At 36.1% G+C, this 15,983-nt stretch overlaps 1 protein-coding gene across 1 annotated transcript in view; it reads left to right on the top strand.

Moving 5' to 3' along the window:
• Window positions 1-1,002: 1,002 nt before the first annotated feature.
• LOC104462069 (probable ubiquitin carboxyl-terminal hydrolase FAF-X) overlaps window positions 1,003-15,983 on the top strand; it is a gene marked incomplete at its 5' end in the record, with an annotated part of 30,853 nt that continues 15,872 nt past the window's right edge. The window contains 10 exons of the mRNA XM_010073862.1: window positions 1,003-1,192; window positions 6,858-6,966; window positions 7,556-7,702; window positions 7,819-7,965; window positions 8,683-8,905; window positions 11,233-11,453; window positions 11,846-12,036; window positions 12,490-12,663; window positions 14,708-14,849; window positions 15,012-15,762. Coding sequence (XP_010072164.1) covers window positions 1,003-1,192; window positions 6,858-6,966; window positions 7,556-7,702; window positions 7,819-7,965; window positions 8,683-8,905; window positions 11,233-11,453; window positions 11,846-12,036; window positions 12,490-12,663; window positions 14,708-14,849; window positions 15,012-15,762 — 2,295 coding nt within the window. The remainder of the gene's footprint in view (window positions 1,193-6,857; window positions 6,967-7,555; window positions 7,703-7,818; window positions 7,966-8,682; window positions 8,906-11,232; window positions 11,454-11,845; window positions 12,037-12,489; window positions 12,664-14,707; window positions 14,850-15,011; window positions 15,763-15,983) is intronic.

The raw sequence follows: 15,983 nt of genomic DNA, 5'->3' as shown, positions 1-15,983 counted from the left end.
CCTGCTGAAGTGGTAGTGACTGTCACTGGTTTTTAGCTATTGTGCAAAGACAAAATATTGTCTATTGCCAGACTGAGGCATACTTTGTCCTCTTCTGCTGCTGTTTACAATTAGTTATCTCTCCTGCATTATAATCCCTTCTTTCTGCGTTTTTCATCTTGATAACCTTTCCATATGTAAACCAGTTTGGTTTTTTTATGTCTCTGGTTAATGTTGTTAACCTGCAGCTGCGATGACTGATTGATTAAGATTGAAATCTGCTCACATGCAGTTTCTTCAGGACTTCTTCAAGCTATTTAATTTTGGCTAAAATGGAGGAGAGATCTTGCTTTTTTTTCTTTAAGTTTTTATTTTGGGAAAATGCCCCAAAATCAACCCACTTTATTCAAGTGTTTAACTGAAAGAATAATCTGTGTACCAATTAGAAATATTATCCTTGCATATTTCGAAAGTCACCGCAGCAATCATGTTTGAAATCTGGTTGAGCTGTTAAGTGCTGAATAAATTCTAACAGTATGAAGAAGCTTTTGGTCAAAGAAGTTGTGAGCATCAAAGCTTTGTAAAACTGGACTTCTTGACAAGTTATGTAGCACTGCACCCTTTCAGTCTTCAAATATTAACTGTTCCCAAAGCTTTAAACTCTAGGTTCTCAATAGTGGAGAAAAACATCTTGCTTAAAAATTTAAAAAAAACCAAGCAAACAAACCCCAAATAGAAACCAACAGAAAACTCTAGAAGTACTAACTGATGTAAGTTTTGCCTACAAGCTTACTGTTTAACTTTTGGCTCCTTAAGTTCGTGCTTGGAATCCTCCTTTGGGAAGCACAGTATTGGAAGTTAAGGTCATCCCGTGTAGTGCTTAGAATCACATCTGAGTGGAGTGCATAAAACACTTGGCACTGATTATCACTAAGTATACAAATTTGTGGTTTGTGTTTGTATTTGGTGTATATACCTTGGAGACGGTTGGATTTCTCAGGACTTTTTTCTATACCCACTTAGTGCTCTCTTGCTTATTTTCACAGACAAATGCAGGAAATGAACCAGACATGGAAGATGAACAAGTTTGCTGTGAAGCATTAGAGGTGATGACCCTGTGTTTTGCTTTGATTCCAACGGCACTGGATGCACTCAGTAAAGAAAAGGCATGGCAGACGTTTATCATTGATTTGCTATTGCACTGTCACAGCAAGTAAGTTTTGGTGGTTTTTTTAATTACACATTATTTTACCATTGCAAATTGTAAATAAAGCCTAAATGCAGAGCAGTGACTCCTTATTTAACTGATTTTTCTGCAGTTGTCTTAATTTATTGTTTAGTAATATAATTTTGTAATTCAGATACCTATCCTAAAGTGGCAGCTATATCTGTCTCGTCCTCTTTCTACTCATAAGGAGCATATTGTCAAGCCAGATGGATGCTTGAGAATGTGCTACCGATGGCTTTAGAACAACTTATTTAGAATAAAATAATAGGCACTTTATGCATTTCAGAAACTGTGTGAATACTCGTTACATTAGAATATTTAAGTGACTTAGGTATAGAAAAACTTTCTTATGCTTTTTTCTGGTAAGTAAAGATGATACATTGCTAGCAATTTGAGGAGAAGGGTGGAAGTTAAGATTTAATACTCTGTTCTTGCATTGGAGTGGTACACTTGTGACTCTGACGTGACTCACATGTTTTACATAGAGCTGTCACACTTGAGCTGTCACCTGGTGCAGTAGCAGCATCTTGGTGGAACCCTTAACACTGTTGGGGGCAGATGGACAGGGAAAACCAGCAGCGGCTACCACACCTCCAAGCTACAGTTCTCCTTAGACAACATCTGCCCCGTACAGTATCTGTCTCACATGCTTCTTATGAATTTTAGAACCATCGGAAGTTGTGATGTGAGGTATTGGGGTGTATGTTTTTAGAAGCCATCCAGGTGCGAAGTTTTTCTGTAGTATTATTGTTAAACTTAGAAAGTCACCAGTGCTTTGAGCTGTTACTAAAGATTTGATCCTAGGTTTGTAAGATATCTCTGCTGGTCTTCAATTAATATTTTAATTTTTCTTTGAGAAACGGCAGAGAGATCAGAAATTAGTGACGTTGTCTAAGCCTTTCAGTACATTTTAAATGGAGTCTGTGACGCTCTGAGATGACTGGGATCAGAATTTCAGCAGCATGGTTTGGGTGTTTTACTTCAGTTGGAAAAACTTATGTTCAGTAGTATTCACCATAACAAAAGGATCGATAGTATCATCAGAGTATCTCTTTATGATGAACTACTTACACACATTGGTGAAACTGTGGAGTGTTATTATCAAAATCCCACAAACTTTATTAGTTTGCTGCCTGTGATACGGGATGCTTTCATCTTTTAATTCTTTTGAATTTTCATCTTCTTTTAAGCTTGTTATTAAAAGATGCTGACAAATGTATGTTGTAATTTTACACATTAAATGAAACAAGCTGTCTTTCACTATTTTTGGTAACTTAAAGCTGATGAGTAAGAAATCACTAAATTTTATTTTTAAGACTGTCAGCAGTTGGTATCAAATTACTCTTTTGACAGTAAGTGTATCTTGAGCGTGTGTCAAATTTGTACAGTTGAATAGCATAAATAGTGCTGCCGATTCCTTTGATTTTGTTTTAAATTTTTTTTAATTTGGGTCCAAAGATTTATCAGATTTGTGGCTTTTTTACATTATCTTAATTGTACAAATATAAGTAATGGGTGATAATTTTTATAATAAATTCCACTGTAGTTACCTGACTTTCTGGTGTTGTATTTGGAATTTAAGTGACATTTTTCAAGTGTTCACCAGCATTTGTTTATGTTTCAGTTAGTGTTTGGTATCAACACTTTGCAGACAGAAGTATTTCTTTGCATATGAAGTTCAGAGAGTGGTTCTGGGCTTCAGTTTGTAAATAAGTCTGTTTGCCCAAATAATAACTTTGGACAGCCTAAAGATTATTATCTAATATAGCAGCGAAATCTGTGTGATCTCCGTGCTTATTTATTGGCAATATTACAACATTAAAACTTATGAGACTGCTTCTGGTATGACATGTCTCTCATGAAATGATCTTAAAATATTTCTTTAATCTTTGGATATCACAAACTGAGATTCTTGTCACTGTACGTGGGCTGGAAAGCTGTTATCGCAGCTAGAAATCTCTCTCCTTTTATTTTTATCTCTGCCACCATTTATCAGGTGTCAGGGTTAAAAGATTCTTATTTGCTATCACTTTCACTGGTTTGGGTTAATAGGCCAGGATTTTGTCATCAAGGATAAATAACTGGAAGAAGAAAATACTGGGATATTCTTTTGTTACTATGAATCTATTTTGTAATCCTTCCCACTCTAAAAATGCTGTACCCATAATGCCTTTTTTTTGCTGCCAGAACTCACAGAATAGCTGTGTTGATATTTACTTTAAAAACAAACAAACAAAACCCCCCTAGAATGAGTACATTTAACTGTTAATTGGTTACAGAAAATAATTAGTTTGCTTTGTTTTACATCACAGCACAATGTAAAATATTGAAACAGGTACTAGCAAGATAGCAATGTTCCAAATAGTCCCAATGACAAATGTACACCAAAGATGGCTTGTTCACAATTCTTTGTCTTTGAAAACTGCAGATGCTCTTTGTGAGGTTTGTTGGGGTTTTTTTTTGTTCTGGTTGTATTTCCGTAATGAAGTGAACTGTTGATTCAAATCAGGAACTTCTAAATCTGTAAGTCTTTTAAGAGTTTAGGCTCTGAATTTCATTTTGTGCAGATTCTACCTAACACATTTTGTGATGGAGGTAGAAGGTCTTTTTTAGCAAAACCTACAGTCTTAGTTCACAGATGGGAATATCTGTTGTGGCTTTGCCAGTCTCTTTCAGTGGTGATTTGAGCTTTGACTGAATTTGAATTCCAACTATTTCATATTGTTCTGCCTAGTAAATAGTTGATTGTTGCACTTTTCTTCCGAAAAATATTGGAAGAAACTGGGTGTATCCCTAAGCTAGGACTTCTGTTTCCACATGTTTTATTGGCATGTCAGTCCAAGTCTGAACAGCAGTGGCTTAATTCCCCGCATATGTTAGCTTTTTTTTTCCCTTTAAAAATAAGAATAGCATTAATGGATGGGGTTGGTTTGGGGATTTTTGTCAGAGGGGATGAAATTTTTCAGGACTTGTCTTATCCAAGTGGACTGTTGCTCAGCTCCTTCTGTTTCCTTTCCTGTTCTGGTAGAGAAAGAAATGAGCTAAATTTATTTTATGGAAAAATGGTTCATACTGTCAGTACAAGAAGCTAACCACTGAGTTCTCTCATGCTTGTAAAATTTCATATATGATAGTCTCACTTAGAGTGCAACTGTTCATTATTACATGATGGTTAGAATAGCATAAATATGAGCAGAAATGGAAGACCACTTTGAAAATTAAGACCATGAAGTTGAGCTAAGTTAAAAAAAAAAATTCCTCTTCTGAATTCATGTGGAAACAAATTTAGTGTTTTCAGTGCAAAGTTCAGCAAATACCAGACTGAATTCTGAATATCCTTCCATTTTCAACTATTGTTCTCTAATCTCCTGTCCTCAATCAGAGAACAATGTGAGCAAAAATATGCATGTGAGAAAATGTTTTTGGTGCACTGTAAAAGACAAGGAAGATGATCAAGTTCAGATCTCACAAATATAATCATTCTGGAAAAGATCAGATGGCTTGGTGGGTTTTGTTTTTTTCTTTGAGGTTGAGATTGTATAGGATCTGTGCTGTTTCCTCATAGCATAACCACGCTACGTATAAATTGAGAGTAGCTGAACAGTTAGCCTTGAATGAACGTGGAACCCAGAAGTATGCCACTGATGGCTGCCAAGTGTTTGGTGGTCGTACATATATGGCCAAAATAAATAAAAATTCTTACTGCCTGTGTAAAATCATGGCACTTACACCTGATGAAGAGGCTGACTTCTAAACAGAAATCTGTATCCTGGAGCTATCAACAGGATGGGATTCAGGGTGCCTGCCTTCATGGAGGCATTTGACCTCCAGCTGTTTCACTGTGTGTGTTCGAGTTCATCGTGCAACTTGTGTCCTATCTGCCATCTCTATGCTGTTGTCATAGTGTCTAACATGACACTAGATGCCTGCGTTTAGGCAAGCTGCATCCCTCCCATGGTTCCTTAAGAGCTGTTAGATTATTGTAGCCTCACAGAAATACAATATTGGTGTTCAAATACTGCACACTCCTTAGAGACATAACAGTGTAAAGTATGTGTTTCCTTGGTCATATTTCTCACTTTAGGAAAATACCACCTTTATCTATTTCATTCCGTCTTTTAAGTGTGTGAACCTGAGGAGTGTCTATGTGATGCATCCCAAGCAGTTGAAGGGTTGCATTCTTAAAAGTCGTTTCTGTGAGAAGTTTTATGAAAACGTCAGCTCAGCCATCAGATCTCATAAAACATCAATTATTATTAAGAACAAAACAGACTGCCTCCACCCCATGGTCTTCTGCAACTCAAAGCAGTGTAGCAGAACTTGCAAAGTTCAGAGAAGGGTGACAAAGGACATCAAAGCTCTGAAATGACTTCCATGTGAGAAACAGCTGAATAGCTTGGGGCACTTTGTATTGGAGAAGAGATAAATGGTGGGAGGAGAATACCACAGAGACCTTTAAAATCAGAAGTAGCGAAGGGAGAATAAATAGAGAACAGTGTTTCTTTGTGTAAGAACTTTGAGCATAACATTGAAGCAGTGTAAACCTTCAGTTTGGAAATAGTTTGAGGGGTTCTTTCATTAATTTGTCCAGTGAGGGCTATGAAATACTGGTTTTGGTAGTCTTCCTGAACTGCAAATTGTTAGAAGCTTAGAGAACATTCTGGAGAAGTGTCACTGCATGCTTCCCTCTTCTTATGCACTTTCCTAGGTGTATACCAGAAGCACAGTGCTCAGCTAGGTGCATCTTTGATCGGACCTCGTGGTCATCCTTGGGTGTCTTTGAAGCACAGTTAACCACACATGAAAGAACTCTGAAGGAGATAGCGTTCTTACGTGTGCTTTCCACAGTGCCTCATGGGCAGAAAACAATGGCAGCCGCACCAAAAAGATGCTGTAAAATTCAGTTTCTTATATGTTGAGATACTTTCATAAAGCACAGCATTCATTTGTAATCGCTCCCCACCCAAGCAGAGTTGCTTCTAACAGTTTTTACAAGCTAGAACGCTCCGACAACTAATCTTGCAACTTGGAAGAATAGAGCTTGCCTTAATTTATTTTTTTTTTACTTACGCTTATCCATTCCCACATTATTCCAGTGATTAGATTAAGTTCTTAGATGGAAAATTTCCTATAATTCTAGCCAGTGGAATTTTCATGGGGTCATGTTTTCTCACTTCTTACTAATGACAAATTTTGATTCCTTCGTAGATGCTCTGCAAGCTGTTCTAGTGATACGTAAGAGCAGTTTTACTGGGGTAACTCTATTTTGTCTTTCAGGCATAACTGGTACTTGGTTAGAAAAAATAAAACTTTATTTAGGGTTGCAAATTGCTAGCTGTGTTATCCAATATTTGCTGGCAGTTGCGAAGGTTTTTTATAAGTTGCTGATAAGTTTCTTTTTCTTTTACTTTTAAATATTTGATTTGTGGAACAGGTTTTGTAATATTAGTTCATGTGTCTAAAATTTCACTACAAGGAGAAACAATGCGATGGGTAGTGAATAATTAGAGTATTCCCTTTTATTACATTATGTGCTGGTTTTTAAAAAAAAGGCGCTAAGCAGATAAGCACAAATTTAATTGTTGTTTTTTTTTAATGTCCTGTTTGGATAGGGACATTGTAGTTAATGTTTCGATTAAATGATTTCCAGAACTGTTCGTCAGATGGCCCAGGAGCAATTCTTTTTAATGGCTACCAGGTGTTGCATGGGACAGAGACCTCTCCTTTTCTTCATTACCCTGCTGTTTACTGTTCTAGGGGTAAGTTTTTAGAGGTGAAGGCTTCAGTGCCATGTGAATTTCTGTAAAAAATAAGACAAAATATCTACAAGCAAGTCAAATTGCTATTAACAACCGTTACTAAAATATAGATTCCTTTTGACCTATGGGCAGGCATCAGAGTCAATTTAAATTTGAGTTAGATGAGGGGGAAAGGGACTTTTTGCCATTTTTTTGATGAGAATATGAACAACAAGCTTTAATATATGTATTTGGTCTTCAGTGAATGCTAACCTTCAAGTAAAAATCATTAGCAGATAGATAGATAGATACGTACAGTTATTGCTGCCTTTTACTGGTCCTGCCAGGGCTTTTCAATTCTGCATGCTCATGGTTCTGTTGAGCATTTGATCACTTTACTCTTGTTTCCCATTCAGGTATAGAAATTGCTACTAAAATAGTCCAGAAGTCATTAATTAACAGCTAAATACAATTGTAAACTTCTAAAAGGTTAAAAATTATCTTACACACCTTTGATATTTACTGCCAGTTTTAGGGAAAATATGTTAAGTTTTGCACTTTAAGTAGAAGCATGTGTGAATTATTTATCATTTGTTTTTGTTTTATGTAGAGTACTGCAAGAGAGAGAGCTAAGCATTCCGGAGACTACTTCACTCTTTTAAGACATCTTCTTAACTATGCTTACAACAGTAATATTAATGTACCCAATGCTGAAGTTCTTCTCAATAATGAAATTGACTGGCTTAAGAGAATTAGGGTAAGTTTTAGGATCAGCTTATTTCTGATAATCAGCTTTTTACTGCTTTGTTGTAAAGTACTTAACCTTGGAAACATATATTATTTAGAGTACCCTAACTTTCTCTTAAATGGCAGGATGAAGTAAAAAGAACAGGGGAAACAGGTGTTGAAGAAACTATATTAGAGGGTCACCTTGGAGTAACAAAAGAGTTGTTAGCATTCCAGACACCTGAGAAGAAATACCATATTGGTTGTGAAAAAGGAGGTGCTAATCTCATTAAAGTAAGTTAAAGTTTTTTGACCTATGGAGTTTTTCAGTTTTTGTTTCCTTTAAAAATATATTTTTTTTTTAATTGCACATTTCATTCATAAGAGTACTTAACATTCTCATTCTTTGAAACCACTGTGTATGGAGTTGCTGTGACCTAGTGAACTGTTATTCCAAGACTTGGCAAACATCACACAAGGATATTGAGCTAGATACAGGACTGCAAGGATAGTGAGCTAGATACAGGACTGCTTTCTTTCGTTACCCCTATATTGTTTTTTCTCCACATGTTCTTAATTAGTGTGCTTAATGTTTATGTGAGGTTTGAACAAATGCATGATATCTGAGCATCTCTTTAATGGGGTGTATTTTCTTTGTACCTCTGATACTATACAGCAGCAATGCTGTTTTTTTCAGAGCTAATTGATAAAGAGCTTTGTAGATAATACGGGTTAGGTGAAATAAAATTTTTATCAGTCAATATAGATTTGTTTTTAACTTTAAAAAGTTAAGGGAGTGTGGGGTGGATTTGCAGGGAACCACTTTAGGATAAAGTTGTTCTGTTCTAAATTTAAAATATTATTATGGTTTTGGTCTCAATTTCGACTCTTCTTTTAAGTACTTCAGTGGTTCTCAGACCTTCATTCATGTAATAAGTCTTACTCTGTTACAAAATAGTATTCATTTCTATGGTAACAGATGGTTTCTTTTCTTTTATTTTTTTTTTTCAGGAGTTGATAGATGATTTCATCTTTCCAGCATCCAATGTTTATCTACAATACATGAGAAATGGAGAATTGCCTGCTGAGCAGGCCATACCAGTCTGTAGTTCACCAGCTACTATTAATGCTGGCTTTGAGCTACTAGTTGCACTAGCAGTTGGATGTGTCCGAAATCTCAAACAGATAGTAGACACCTTGACTGAAATGTATTACATAGGTACAGCAATCACTAGTATGTAATACTTTTAATTATCTATTTTCTATTTTTTAATGTTTATATTATGATTAGGTTTTCTTATATTATAAACTGAACTAGGTGATGGGTTTTTTAGTTTGTAGTTTGTTTGTGGCTGCTTTTAATGTTGCAAAATCAGACTGTCAAAGTTCTGAAACGTTTGTTAGTATAGCCTTTATTTTGTTCTTATGTAGTAAATATACTGACTTGCATTACATGGTTGCATCCAAGTTCCATCCCCAGTCACTCAAACAGTCTGACCCTTCCTGCCCCAATCTCTGCCTACTCCCCTTTGTCTGTACCAGCTCCAAGGAACCTTATTCAGTCTGTATCTTCTACTTTTGTCTCATTGTTTCAGGCTCTGCCTTACCAATCCCAGAACCTCATCAGGTATCTTCAGCTTAGTTTTAGTGCCATTCTCTTGGTTGCTCACCTAATTTGTCATAGTTGTCCGCACACAGACACAGGTCCACTGTCCTGTTTCCCTTTATAGCTCTGTGCTCATTCTCTGCTTGTCAAAGTCATTTTTCAAATACTGGTCCTCTTAGTTTTGGCCTTGTCTCAGCACAGCTCTGCACTTAAAAGAGCTTTCTCCTTCTCACTGGAGAAAGATTATAGCAAATGCTGTATGTACAAAAACCTCCAAATCTTAGTGTTTCAAAAGCCAATAGTCAAATGAAACTTGGGCTAATTTTCACAAGGATTGCAAAAGGCACATACTTAACGCAAGGTTTTGTTATTAATAAAAAACATGTAAGACTTTCTTAAAAACAAACAAACAAACTGGAGCATATTTTCTGCAGCCCTAAACAGGACAGCTGAAGCATTTTGGGTGTAATACTAACAGAGAAAGAAAAAGGGGTGGGTGGAGGGTGGGACACGGTTGACACACACCAAACTCGAGCTGGTATGGGAAGAAAGGCTGAGAGAGTTGGCATTGTTCAACCTGGAGAAGAGAAGGCTCTGAGGAGACCTTATTGCAGCCTTTCTCTATATAAAGGCAGGTTATAAGAAAGATGAAGAGGGATTTTTTTAACAGGGCCTATAGAGACAGGGCAAGGGGCAGCAATTTTTAACTGAAAGAGGGTAGATTTAAGTTGAACATAAAGAGAGAGACAATGGAACAGGTTGCTCAGAGAAGTTGCAGATGCCCCATCCCTGGAGGTGTTCACGGCCAGGCTGGATGGGGCTTTGAGTGACCTAATCTAGTGGAAGGTGTCCCTGCCTATAGCAGGGGCATTGGACATAGATCATCTTTAAAGGTCCCTTCCAACCCAAACCATTCTGTGATTTAACAGAATGTTTGAACTTGAGTAGCTTAGCAAAACTACACACAACTAGAAATAGCATCCCATAGTGGGAACTGTCCACTGTCTCTCAGAATGACAGTGCTGCTTCCCCAGTTGGTGGTATCAGTGCGACATTTGAGTTAGTTTTTCAATTTCTTCCTGTTTGATTCCATCTCAAATGAACAAATAAAAAGAGCAGCTTTATGATTTCCCCCCCTGCCTCATCCTTTTTTCTTCACCCTTTGCTGTTGGGAAGTAGTGTATTTCTTATCACCTCACAATTAGAAGGATTTTATGGTGTTTCCTTCTACTCAGGTATTTGATAAGCACAATAGAATGCCAGATCTCCCAGGTACATCAGACAGAAGAGAGAACACATGTATGAACTGTGCATGCTGTGTGTTTCATAGACCAAGTAAAGCTTGCTTGTAAACATGCATGCTCTCTTACTTTCTTTTACATCAGAAATTTTTGTGTTAAAAACCACAGAATAACAGGTTAGCATAGGAAGCGTATGATCATAAATGTACTCTGAAGAAATGTGAGTGGTCTGAGGGAGAAAACTCGGGAGAAAAAAAATGTATCACAAGTCATCTAGATATCTAAAACTGTTACCCGTCCTGGCAAGGAAAAGTGAAATATTGTAATTTTAAAATTACTATAATTTTGTGAAAGGCTTATAAATTGGTTATGTATTCTAGATTCGTTCAGCTGATTTCTTCAGCTAAGAAACTTGCTGGTATTGAGGGAAAACTTCTGTTTGGTACATAAATAGACTGAATATTTGTCTGGCCACCTTTTTAGTTATGCAATACAAGAAAATGGTGTAATGTTTAGATTGCAGATAGAACTATTGTTCATAGAAGTTGGGCTAGTTTTAGCAATTAAGTTTTCTGGTGGAACATTTGTATTATTAAACTGCAGTGGGATACAAACTAATACTAATTTTATGCTACTGCCCTTTGTAGTGCATTGATGGTCTAATTATTTTAGAACAAAATAGTTTCCTCATCACATTCTGCTATTTTCTTTTAGCTTGTGAAGCACTTACAGAATGGGAATATCTACCACCTGTTGGGCCTCGACCGCCAAAGGGATTTGTAGGACTGAAAAATGCTGGTGCCACTTGTTATATGAATTCTGTCATTCAGCAGCTGTACATGATTCCAGCTATCAGGAATGGGATTCTTGCAATTGAAGGCACAGGCAGTGATGTGGATGATGATATGTCTGGGGATGAAAAGCAGGACAATGAGGTATATTTAATTATGTAGAATTTGCTCATCTTTAAACAATTCTTTTTTTTGAAAGGTTGTAATAAATCTAAGTTACTAATTGCTTTGCTTTCCCCTGCTAGCAGTGGGGACAATAGCGTAATATTTCTTACTTGAGTAGGCTTGCTGCCACAGAGGCAGTTCAAAAGATCCAAGTAGGAAGGTTTGCAGGCTTCCTCCTCATGGATTTGTAGTTGAAAGCACTGTACGCCACTTCTGCCACTAGAACTCCCTTGGTGCGTACAAAGACATTATTTGTTTCTTCAGATGAGAATATGAAACGCTTTAGGTTGTTAAATTAAACAAGGGATACAACTAGCTATGAGACAGCTACATATCAAAGTTAATTGCACAAATTTTCTTCTATTTTTCAGAGCAATGTTGACCCGCGAGATGATGTGTTTGGCTATCCACATCAGTATGAAGACAAACCAGCTCTGAGTAAAACAGAAGATAGAAAAGAGTACAATATTGGTGTTCTGAGGCATCTTCAAGTAATTTTTGGTCATTTAGCAGCTTCCAGGCTACAGTACTATGTACCAAGAGGGTTTTGGAAGCAGTTTAGGTAAACAGAAAATTTAGTATTGATATCTGTTTGCTGGACCACTGAAATGCAACAACTAATTGTAGTAGAAGAAATTATAGTGATGTTAATTGTAAATTAGCAGAACTTGTACAGCATTGTATCTGTTACTCTACCTCTTCACCATTCCGTAGAAGTCTGTTAATAAAACAAAATTTACAGCAAGATGGTTATTTTGAATTCTAGCTGTTCTTGACCATGATATTGAGACTTTGAATTAAGTATGAAGTTATATGCAATAGCTTGGTTTTACTTACCAGTAACTAAGTGTCAGGGACAGAGTAACAGTTGTGATGTATGCTACATTACAAACCAATAAATAGTTTTTACCACTAGGAAGGTGAAATTAATAGCTTGAATAATACTTTTTTAGAAAAGAAGTTGTTGGAGAACAAAACAAAAAAATATTTGATAAAAATGTGCTTTTGTTTTCAGACTTTGGGGTGAACCTGTAAATCTACGCGAACAACATGATGCTTTAGAATTTTTTAATTCCTTGGTGGACAGTTTAGATGAAGCTTTAAAAGCTTTGGGCCATCCAGCAATGTTAAGTAAAGTTTTAGGAGGGTCCTTTGCTGATCAGAAGATTTGTCAAGGATGCCCACATCGGTAAGTGTTTAAGATTCTCTTTTCTTACGGAAAAACAGCCCTTGTTTGTATAGAGAGTCAAGAGTGGGGTTTTTGTGGTGGTTATTTGGGTTTTTTTAAAGCTAATAGAATTTGCTACCTTGTTTTTTCTATAGCCTTAACATTAATTCATGTTAAAGTGCATTGAAGTACTTTATTATTGTTTCTTCTACTTAGCAGATTGTATCTGAAGCTTTGTGTATTGATCAGGGGAGGAAAAGATACAGCTTTTTCATGATAAAGGTGAAAACAACCCAGGGACCAAAAGGCAATGTATGATATTTTTAAGACACGGCCAAAAGCTGTTGCTGTCTTGTGTCTTCTAGAGTGTATGGTAGAGCTGATCTAAGTATGAATTTTTAATTCCGATTAGTAAAACTCATTTCACACTCACTGTGTAAGCTGTAATTAAGGAGAATGATGTAGAAGGTTTTTCTTTTTCTCAAGAATTCTGATGTATTTTTAATTAACCTAAAATACGAATACTGAAATTTGGCTTCATATAGGGTATGTAAAAAAAAAAAAAAAATCCATACCAAATCAGACTGCAAGTCTGTAGCCCACTATCTTGATGATGGTGATCAATGACGAATACCTAGTGGAAGAACAGAACTAGGCGTTGTACAGTTGTGCTTTAGACTTTCTTCTGTATCACTTTTGAGGTGGATGATTAGAATTGTGTGCAAGATTCAAGATGGGCTAGTAATGGACTTGTTCTTTTTCAACAGTTGGCTGTTTTATTATTTTGTTAAATGTTGTACCACAAACTTCATACTGTTGACTACATCTTTCAGATTATGTGTGATTCTTAATGTAGATCCCTCTGCACGTTACCCTTGCAAATTCTCTTTATTATGAAAGTTGATCATGTCGTGTTATTCTTCAATTAGCAATTAAAATACAGGAAAAAAACACTGATACAAACTGATTTTATTGTGATAATCTTTCAACTTCAGTTAAGCTCATGTGTGAATTAGAAGAACTTATAAATTGAACATCTTAACTTACATGGGTTAAAATGTGTGACCAGAAGTAAGTTGAAATATTGCAAGTTAAACTGAAAGTACTGATTTTATTTTATATGCAATGGTTAATTAAATGGAAGATACAGATGTAAAGCAACGTGAGTTACCATTCATTCCTGATATTGTGTACCTTCCTGAAGTATTACCCATCTTTCTGGAACTCTACTGGATTTGCATAATTGTACTTCTTAAGAAAAACGTTACCCTGATTGTAGTTTAGGTAGGAGAAAACTGATGATAAACTAAACTATTGGATTGGGGTGTGACAGATTAACAGCATTTCTAAATTTGTAAATTATTCAATAGATGAATTAATATTACTGTTTTGGTTGAAGTTTTTCTAAATATTAATTTACTCAGTGTTATAAAACTTTGTATGCTTGGTTGTGTATCAGAGAAACAAGCACTGCAGGGTTATGTTGGAATAGATGCAACTTTTAACATTTATTCATCACTTTATCCTTTTTAGAAAAAGTTTCCAAGATACCTTAACTGGTTGTCTCTAAAGCATTGCTGGTTCATTGCTAGGAATTTCTTTGAAGGTTATATCAGAACACAGTAACTCAAAGCCAGTCATAAATATGCAAAGTGATTTTATGAAGCTATTCAGCTTTTTTCAGCTAGAAAAATAAAAAAGCTTTTTTTTTTAATCTGTTTTGAACTGTTGTCTCTAGGTCTGATACAGTGTTTGTGTTTATTAGTCTAATTCCTGACAGTAAAGTTCATCAATGGAAAAAGTACTCTACTTTGCTCTCTGTCTTTCTCTACTAGCTTCAGTTAGACAAGAGTCTGTCACGCTACTTTAGCTGCTTTAAAAACAAGATGTGCTGAGATTCAACTTCCACGATCTTTTCAGTGAACTTGAGACATACGAGTCATTTCTGTGATCTTCATAAAATAACTGTAGTTAATGCAGATCAAAAAATACAGTGTGCAGATACTGTAATGTGAAAGTCGAGAACATTTCTGCCTTTCTCTTACATCTTTCTGTTTATTGGTAGGTACGAATGCGAGGAATCCTTCACAACTCTGAATGTAGATATAAGAAATCACCAAAACCTTCTTGATTCTTTGGAACAGTATGTCAAAGGAGATCTATTGGAAGGTGCAAATGCGTATCATTGTGAAAAATGCAACAAAAAGGTAATGATTCCTTATATATTAAATTTGTGTACAACTCTGGTGTTATAGTATTAGTTCATATTCAGGGGAAAAAAGTTATCCTTTAATTACAGAATGTGGTTGTTGATAAAGAGTATACAAATGGAAGTTTAAAAGGTGGTAACTGTTCATGTCCTTTTTTAGGTTGATACAGTGAAACGCTTGTTGATTAAGAAGTTGCCTCCAGTTCTTGCAATCCAGTTGAAGCGATTTGATTATGACTGGGAAAGGGAATGTGCAATCAAGTTCAATGATTATTTTGAATTTCCACGAGAGCTGGACATGGAGCCTTATACGGTGGCAGGTGTAGCTAAATTGGAAGGAGATGATGTAAATCCTGAAAATCAGATAATACAAAATGAACAGTCAGAAAATGAGCACTCTGGGAGCACGAAATACAGGCTTGTTGGTGTACTTGTACACAGTGGCCAGGCCAGTGGTGGACATTATTACTCTTATATTATCCAGAGGAACGGTGGAGATGGTGAGAAAAATAGGTGGTATAAATTTGATGATGGAGATGTGACAGAGTGTAAAATGGATGATGATGAAGAAATGAAAAACCAGTGTTTTGGTGGAGAATACATGGGAGAAGTGTTTGATCATATGATGAAGCGAATGTCCTACAGACGCCAGAAGAGGTGGTGGAATGCTTATATTCTTTTTTATGAACGTATGGACACAGTGGACAAAGACAATGAACTAATAAAATATATTTTAGAGCTTACTGTCACCACTAAACCCCATCAGATTAAAATGCCATCGGCTATTGAACGAAGTGTACGGAAGCAGAATGTGCAGTTCATGCATAATCGTATGCAGTACAGCCTAGAATATTTTCAGTTCATAAAGAAGTTACTTACTTGTAATAGTGTCTACTTAAATCCTCCTCCAGGTTAGTATGTTTGGGCAATAATTATGAATTAAGTTGTTGCAAGAAGAATTTTGATTTGTGTTGTCAAGCAGTTGTCTAGCCAGTGAAATTTTTGTGCATTCTGCTTTGAATACTCTGTCTTTCTGGACTTCTGCAGTTAAAGATCTGTTCATCAGTGGTAACATGCTGTAATATTTAGCAAAAAATACGTTGATAAACTATCAACTATTATTCAGCTTAGG

Source organism: Pterocles gutturalis, unplaced genomic scaffold (assembly GCF_000699245.1).
Source record: "Pterocles gutturalis isolate BGI_N339 unplaced genomic scaffold, ASM69924v1 scaffold46447, whole genome shotgun sequence".
Classification (NCBI taxonomy): domain Eukaryota; kingdom Metazoa; phylum Chordata; class Aves; order Pterocliformes; family Pteroclidae; genus Pterocles; species Pterocles gutturalis.
The sequence above is the reverse complement of the archived record's forward strand: the minus strand, read 5'-3'. Positions and strand labels throughout refer to the sequence as shown.